An 8667-nucleotide genomic window follows, 5' to 3' on the forward strand; every position below is an offset into this window, starting at 1 on the left:
TACCCACGCTAATAATAATAAAAAAACTATTAAATCACATAAAAAAACCCAAAATAAAGATTACTAGCTTACATTGCATTTACTCTTAAAAGAAGTATGTTTCTAATTTACATATGATCTTGTTTTATTGATAAATAATACAACATTCTCCGATACTCTAGATGTTTTAGAATACTTTTTCCTTATAGACCGTGAAATGAGCAGACTAGTGAAAATCTAGGATAGCTGAGGAAGGAAAATTGATGGTTCCTATGCTTCTTCTGCTTCACTTTCTTCTCCACGACCATGGTATTCTTAACTCTTGCATCATCATTATTGTGATCATATTGATGATTGTACTTTGATTTAGATCGAATATTAATAAATTTTATGAATTTATCATGAAGTACTAGATAAAAAATGGGTTTATAAAGAATCAGAGAGATGATTTAAAAAATTAAGGTTCTTTCCGAGCTTCAATTAGGAGCTTTTTCAGGGCTTTTATAAAAACATTACAAATTGCTTTTCAAATAGAAAAGAGATTCCAATAACATGAAAAAACAAGAATCGATTAAAAACACTAGATTTTGCTTTTGATTTGAGTTTAGATTATTATGAAAAGAGAGAGACAATGATATTTGAAGAGAGGGAAATTATGTTTGGAGGAGATGAAATATTTTATTTGTTTTTTTGTTTGTGTTTCTGATGTATTATATATGAGGGTAATTTGATCTTTTCATCTAATTTAAAAATTTATATTAATATAAGATGCAAATTATAATTTTTCAAAACTTTACAAGTAAGTATAATTTTGACCAAGTTATAAGATGCTAGAAGTAATTTTTTTTCTTTTAAATTTACAAACTATTTTTTAATATAACATTACACTAGCCTAATTTGCACTCTATGGTGGGCAAAGGCAAAAGTTTTCTTAATAGTGTAAAAAAGAATGCAAAAGTATTGTTAATGAGTTTTTTTACATCAAGAAAAATATTAATTGTGTTTTTCTGGTAAAAAAAAAGTAATATATTTTTTCTACATCACAAGTTTTAATTATTTGTTACTTGGAATATTTGTTTTCTAGACAACACTCCACTATTATTACAAAAGAAAATTCTCATTGAAAAATATATTGATAATTTTGATGTGATCGTATTAAAAACCACGGGGAACTCTTTGCCAATATCATTAAAATGAGCTCAACGAATTAACCCTGAAAAATCTTGATCCAGCTTTTAATTAACTCGAGTATCAAATTAAACTATATAGAAGTTGATCTAGATACTTTTAATTAACTCGAGTATCAAATTAAACTATATAGAAGTTGATCTAATATATCTAGATCAACTTGGTATGGTCAAAAGCAATTTAAATGACTAGTAAAAATATGATTTGATTTTTAAAAATTAAAATGACATTTTCTTTTTTAAATACTAAGATGAGGACACATCAAATTAGTCTGTGTCAACTCTAACAAATCTATTAAACTTGCGACCTGGGTTATGGATCCAAATGGTTTCAATAATTTTGTTTTTTAAAATATTTTTTATTTAATTGTATAACAAAAAAAAATAAAAAAGCTTGCTGATATTTTTAAAAAAATTTATATAAACTTATTTTAAAATAAGGAAAAAACTGAATGCTACCGTGTAAAATAATATCTAGATATATTTTTATTTAATTTAAAAATTCAATAAATATAATATATATGTAATTAATTAAGTTTATGTTGGAAAAAAAAATTATATAAAAAAATAGATAGTTGACTAGGCTCAAGTGGGTTTACACCCGGCCTATTAAATAAAGAGGCCAGAAGTGTGGGTCTGCAATGCTAGACATGCACACCGAACTTTTTATATTTTCTTGTAGGTTGGTTGTCGCCTATTTCTTTTAAAAAATAATAATTAGATGACGTGTTATTTGAAAGCCTATAATATGAATACCAGAGAGGTGGTAAAAAAATTAAAATTGGTGATTTTTTGCTAAAAAAATGGATTTTTAATTTATTTTCATTTAAAAACACTATAATAACTTTAAAAACTAGTCTTCTTGCTCAAAACACCTTAAAAATCGTTAAAAAAAACACAAAATTGAGTTCTAAAAAAATCTATATGAATCCAATTTTTTATCTGGGAAAAAAAACACCTGAATTGAAAATTTCTTTTTTTTTCTTTTGAAAGCAAGTATAAATCTAATGTGGGAGTATGATATTGTTAGTAGTAACACCTCATGACAACAAGCCAATCAAAATAATTTTTGAAATTTAAATGTGAAACAACGCTCGATACAAAAAATAAAAAATCGTGAAATAAAAAAACACAAAGGTCTAAAAAAACACTATCGTGGCCCATGATATTTTATGAATGCGTGGATAATGAACACGGCATGCCTTTTATTTTTATTTTTTTTAATGTGGTGTAAGGTAGAATTATTACAGTTACCAGTGATTGGGCATTACAGCATGATTAACTTGACTTTCAAAGTTCAAGGTTCCCCATTCGGTTTTCAAGCAACAAGTAATTGACTAGAACTTCTGCGATACTAATTCTCGTCGGATCAAATCTCGCGAGTTTAGATGGCGGTGAGAATATGGGCCAAGGTGATGAGATCTTCATGGGATCTCTATATACTTTTAAGTTCTACAAACACGTGGCCTATGCCTAAGATCCATGTGAAACAATCAAAATAGGACTATTATTTTGAGATCTTATTTCATGAATTCAAATCCAACTCACTATGAAATAATTACATAGCCTGATATATTGAATGTTTCAGTTATAAGAATTTAAAATTAAATTTTTTTTTTATAATTTCATATTCAAACTATATAATTGCTAATATAATAATTACCAAAGACTTATATGATCGTTAACTTTAGAGCATGTAAAATTAGTCGAGATACACGCAAGCTAATCTAAATACTTATATTAATTAAAAAAAATAAAAATTATGAAGCCTATCATTTTATGTGTATGAATTTATTAAAAAAACCTAATTTACCTAGCTCCATACTAAAAAAAAAATATTGTTTATCAGAATATTATAATAATTATTTTGTCTCGTCATAAAAAAAAACTAACTACTAAAAGCATTAAATTTTTTTTATATGATTCATTTGTAATTATAAAGAACCTACCCTCATCAATTGACTAATTCTTGTTTGACATTATTTTTTAAATAAAAATGGATTAAATTTTGATTTTTCTATTAAATTTTTTAATATTTTTTTATTGTTTGATATACTGATATTAAAATTAATTTTTAAAAAATAAAAAATATTATTTTAATATATTTATAAACAAAAATCACTTTGAAAATGGTTAAGCAAATTTTGAAAAAATTTCTTCTTTTTATTTAAAATTAAAATCTTTAAATTTTTTAAATTTTTTTAATGAGTTGATATCAAAAATATTTTTTTTAAAAATAATAAAATATTATTTTAATATATTTTTAAATAAAAATTATTTTAAAAAATAACCATATCACGTCCTACATACAACCTCCAAAATTTAACATTGAACGGTGAGGTTCGGGTTTGGGGCTAGCTCAATTGAATTGGCTTCGGTTCTTGAAGTTCGCCCCATCAATTTTTTACTCCCTCACGCTCCCAAAACAAGTAACAAGTAACAAGTAACGACGACTAACTTTAAGTTAATTATAGTTTAGTGCATAAACAGTCATTTAAACCATCTCTTAACTTAATATTTTTTATTTTAAAAATTCCTCATTTCTCATTCTATTTTCCTCCACTAATTTACTTCTCTTTTCTTTACTCCATTTTTCAAAAAATAAAATAAATTTAAAAGAACTACGAAAGAGGACTAAACTATAAATATATTTGAGAAAAATATAGAGATTAAACAAATAATTTCTGAAACCACAAAGATTAATTAATTAGTTTTTTCAAATTACAGCGACTAAGTTATAATTTGCTCCACCAGTTCTAGCTAGGCAAGGGTGAAATTAAAAACATCCCCTAACCAATTCCGACCAGGGAAATGCACTAAAAATATCCTTCAAGAAGGATAATCAGAACCCCCAACACTAAAATTTCAAGTTTCCTAACAAGACAAAAACAGAGGCAAGATAAGAACCCTGGCACAACCTGATAATTTGCCTTCTACAAGCATAAAAAATAATAGAAGCTGGCACATTCCAATAAGTAGCTGATTATTTAAAAAAAAAACCAAGTTCACTAAAAAAAATTAAATTAGCGAACCAATTTTTGTTAAAATTTCTCAACCACAAATGGGAGCCCTACGAACATACCTTGTTACAGACATAAAGGGAATCAGAATACATAGTTAAACATTGATGCCCTGTTTTTATAGTACATTTTTTTTGGCTAAGTTCGCAAGCCATCTAGACTAAAAGATGGAGATAAGTCTCAATCATCTGAACTGTATTCACTAGATTCTGGCATTAAGGACACAGCCGCACAGCAGAACGAGTCCTTGTCTTTGAGGAGAAGACAGCTTCCATCTGAATTCCATTTCAAATCATTTATGTTAAACTGTGGCAGTGGATTGCTCACGCAGTAAGCACCTGAAGGGGTCCACATATACAAGTGAGAGCTACCAGTGCAGAGAACAAGACGTGAGCATGTTGGGTCCCATGCTGCTGCACGTATGGGATCCTTCTGCACCAAGATGGCAGCAAGCTCTAGATGGTGTATATCCCATATCCACAGAGCAGTGGGCATGCTATCATTACGTGTATAAATATATCGGCTGTCTTTACTCCATGACATAAGACCTGTAATTAAGGTCTTGTGTTGTTAGTGCATTCTGGTTTGATACTAACAAAAAGGAAAACAAATGTCAATGCACTGCAAGGAACTCTTAAAACAAGCACTATTAATTGCATCGATATGCTATATGAGAAAGATGAGCTTTACCAATGCCTTGTTTAGGATTCGGTTTGTCTGCAGGAGGCTTCTGGAAAGGCAAACTAATAGGTACTTCAGTAACCTCGTACATGACTCTGAAGTGTCCTTCTGAAACATCTTTTAGGAGGGGGGGATTATTAATTTGACTACGAAAAGTAGTTCAAAAGAAATAACGTAGTTGCATGAAGACATTTTCAAATTCATTTTACAGATCAAGCATTCTATTTGTCGTACAATATACACCTCACTGTGAGATACTCCATACTTGCGCTTACCAGAATTTCCTTGGAGAAATTCATTGCTCAAACATAACTCAGACATATTGAGGTGCAATGGCTCATCCACCTCCTGTAAATTTAAGAAAGAGGACTTGTAAGTTGTAGCCAATTAAATCATCGGTGCGCCTAATGATATGAATAAACAAAGAAATCCTGTCACCTTGAAAACAGCAGCACAACAGGGACCACGAACGGTTGATAGATGCATGAATTCAGCAAATGTTTTCCAAGTTAGGTGATTCAGAACCCGCAACATCTGATCATAACTACCCACGGCTAGATACTGGCCACAAGGAGACCATGAAACACTTTTTACACCTAGCCCACTTTCATATGCTTGGTACTTGGATAGGCACCTCCCATCTGGGGAATAAATTAGAACCTGTATTGAATTGCAACAGCCATAAGCTCTAGGTCTTATAGATAAGGATACGATGTTAGAAAATGCCAAAGTTAACATGGAGTCTTGGGCACTGGCAAACCATGAGATATATTACAAAGTGGAGCTCGTGTGTAATTTCGAATAGGCATAAACCATGAGACCTAAAATGGATAACAACAGACATTTTCAATGCTTAGCAGTGTACAATCATGAAATCCTAACCGTCACCAAGAAATTGGAAGGGTGCAATTCACCCCACATTTACTTCCTTTCATGCTTATAAAGTCAAGCACTCTTGATACATGGTAAATGAAGCAAAAAACGAACTCTATTACCTTGTATTCAAGTGGTGAATCCCATATTACAATAGCACTATCATCCGGTGACCACTCTATATCAGCTAAGTCCAACGTATCAACAGCAAATGCACCCATTATCTCCCATGTATGACACGACAGTAGATTTACATAATCCTTGCAATCACGCCTCGTACAAATCGCAGCAAATTTCCCATCTTTAGTAAAAGAAACCCCTTTAGAGCCATGCTTTGGTCCCTGGACATGAACACATGCTGTGTTCAAAAGCGACCAAACTGTTAGCCTCAACTGAAAATCTGAAGTGGTAAGTATGTGACGGCTGTCGGGACTCCATCTAGCATAAGCAATACCAGCAGGACCTTCATCTATTTTGCATGTCCATTCAGGTTGAGTCAATGACCATGCTTGTATCATCGGTCTTTTATACAGACCACAAAGGATGTACTCAGAATCATTTGCCCATTCTACATGGCTTATTTTATCCAAGCATGAAAACAACTGCACAACCTGCAAATCATAAAACACAATTCAAGATCTCACCAAAAATCCCATCTTTAATAGCTTCAATTAATAAACTTCTGTAGTTAATACTTGAGCAAACAAAGACCAAAATAATTAACATGGTTGCAAAAGAATTCTCTGACAAATTTTCTAAGTAACCAAACAAGCCATACGCATTATAACATCAAATCTCCTGCCCTAAAGTTTAAGGAGCGGAAAACCGCATGTATTGCTAGAAATATTTGGTGTTTGTTACTAAAATCTGGTTCTCTATGGGTTGTTTGGTGTTATGTTTCATTTGCTGAAAGGAAAAAGTATTTGGAGCATTGGTGTTCCCGCTGACAGCTCTTGGAGTTGGATAAGAATTCTGAAAACCAGGCCTGTTGTTTGGAATCATTCTGGGCATGTGATTGGCAATGGGGAAGGGGCATTTCTTTGGTGGCTCAAGAATCATTTATGAAACAGGTATTCCCTAATGTTAAAGTTGCTGCTGTACACCTAACCCAAGGTCTGACTATATGGTAAAGATTCAGAGTGCTATTTGTGGCACTATTGCTCCTTCTGCTGCCAATGATAAAGAGGTATATCAGAAGCTAACTCCCAGGGAAAAATTTACTTACAGAAGCTTACGGGACTCATCCAGGTTGAAAAACAGTAGAACTGACAGGTATTATCTTTTGCGGAGTGCTCTGCATATTCCAAGGCAGAGTTTTATTGCTTGGTTAGCCATTTTGGATAGACTATCTACCAAAGCCAGGCAAGTTAAGATGGGAAAGACTATCCTTTTCGTGTTCTCTGCAGTCAGGTGAATGAAGACAAACCATTTGTTTTTTGCATGCTCATACACTAAAGAGGTGTGGTGTTCCATTCTGCAATTGTGCACAATCCAAAGATAGGGAGGTGATTGGGCTGAGGAGCTTGATTATGCTAAAAAGATATTGCAAAAGAAATGCTTTCCTTCGGTCTTGCTCAGACTAGCTTGGTGTGGGGTTATCTACTTTATATGGAAAGAGAGGAATGCCAGAATTTTTAATACCGTTAGCTCTCGTCCCTCTAATGTATTCTTGTGCAAGTCTCACTTGTTAGCATAAAAAAAGAAAAAAAAATGAAAGAGGGCTATCATTTCCTTGTATTTCTGGGCTTTGTAGCAAGGATGAACCTCCTTAGTTGCTTTCTAATGGATACAATTTTTTTTTAAAGAAAAATCTTAACAAGAAAACGAAAAGGAAAAAAAAATTCAAAGCTATTGTTCTTGAAACACATCTCTAAGGATCCAAGCACAGCCCATTACACAAAACTCACAAAAAAAAAAAAAAAACTCGGAAACGAACTTCCATTTTCTCACAGTAACCGAACAATGAAGTCTCACTAACCAGGACAACACATTATATTACCAAACCACATCCCCGCTCTCGCTCAATCTTACACCACTGAAACACATTAACAAGAAAAAGGAAAAGATCACGCACTAATTTTCTAGCATTTTCTCAGCATCAAAACACATCTCATTGCACAATGTACATCACGAATTTCTTAAACCGAAAAAGAAAAATGAAAAAAAAGGTCGCAGGACTGACACTAACAAGAAAAGAAGATGACCCAACAAAACCTTTTCTTGTTGCAATTTTCTCAGCATCCAAACACAACCCACCAACGAGAATTCACCACGAATTTCTTAAAACCAAACAGAAAAATCAAAAGGGTCATGCAAATACCTTAAAAGAAAGTGTGTCGCGAATCACAAGACGGTAATCAACAGCTACAGCGATGTAACGGGAATTAGGAGAGAAACAACAAGGACCCGTCTGCTTATAAGCTTCAGTAAACTCCATTTTCACTCTTTTTTAAGCTCTAACTATCGATCTAAGTTCTGAAATCGGCCAACTTCTTATCATTTTTTTGATCGATCGAGCAATGCTAGCGCCTGTATGGATCCTTGGAGTTTAAATTTTCGAGTAGATGGGATGGGAGGAAGACGACATCTTTTTTGTTTTGACTGTTGGAGACCCGGCAGTAAAGTAAAGTGCTTTTCTCTTTTTTGAGTTTTTTAAAAAGACGGGCATATGGTTTCGGGCTTTTCATGCATCTGATAGGCCCAGCTTTTCTCAAAAAGTAGTAACTATTTTATGGCCCATGATAAATTTAATGTATTTTAAAAAATTTCAAAATGGGAATCCCCTGGGTTAGGCCGATTTACCATCGCTAATGGAGGAGCAGTCCAGAAATATGTTGGGCTGGGCTTTCTTATTACCCATGCTTCAGGTCAGACGGACCATGGTCCCAGTTTGCCGCCTTTAATAACAAACGACGCCGTGTGACCAT

At 32.6% G+C, this 8667-nt stretch overlaps 1 protein-coding gene across 2 annotated transcripts; it reads right to left on the reverse strand.

Moving 5' to 3' along the window:
* Positions 1 to 4170: 4170 nt before the first annotated feature.
* LOC133700670 (uncharacterized) lies at positions 4171 to 8368 on the reverse strand. 2 transcript variants are annotated; one of them, XM_062124266.1, is made up of 6 exons: positions 8061 to 8368; positions 5863 to 6351; positions 5306 to 5527; positions 5143 to 5215; positions 4877 to 4975; positions 4171 to 4734 (listed from the first exon to the last, which is right to left on the reverse strand). In XM_062124266.1, exons 1-6 carry the CDS (start codon positions 8175 to 8177, stop codon positions 4367 to 4369), a joined length of 1368 nt encoding a protein of 455 aa, XP_061980250.1. In that variant the 5' UTR covers positions 8178 to 8368; the 3' UTR covers positions 4171 to 4366. The 2 variants fall into 2 exon arrangements, with proteins under 2 accessions (XP_061980250.1, XP_061980249.1); XM_062124265.1 differs by having other exon boundaries at positions 4877 to 4984.
* Positions 8369 to 8667: the final 299 nt, after the last annotated feature.

The sequence above is a fragment of the Populus nigra genome, chromosome 8 (genome assembly GCF_951802175.1).
Source record: "Populus nigra chromosome 8, ddPopNigr1.1, whole genome shotgun sequence".
In the NCBI taxonomy this organism is placed as follows: domain Eukaryota; kingdom Viridiplantae; phylum Streptophyta; class Magnoliopsida; order Malpighiales; family Salicaceae; genus Populus; species Populus nigra.

Coding starts and splice junctions, on each gene's coding strand:
- LOC133700670 (XM_062124265.1), bottom strand. CDS start 8,177: ATGGAGTTTACTGAAGCTTATAAGCAGACGGGTCCTTGTTGTTTCTCT. Junction 6,352..8,060: donor GCGACACACTTTCTTTTAAG/GTATTTGCATGA, acceptor TATGATTTGCAG/GTTGTGCAGTTGTTTTCATG. Junction 5,216..5,305: donor GTTGTGCTGCTGTTTTCAAG/GTGACAGGATTT, acceptor TTAAATTTACAG/GAGGTGGATGAGCCATTGCA.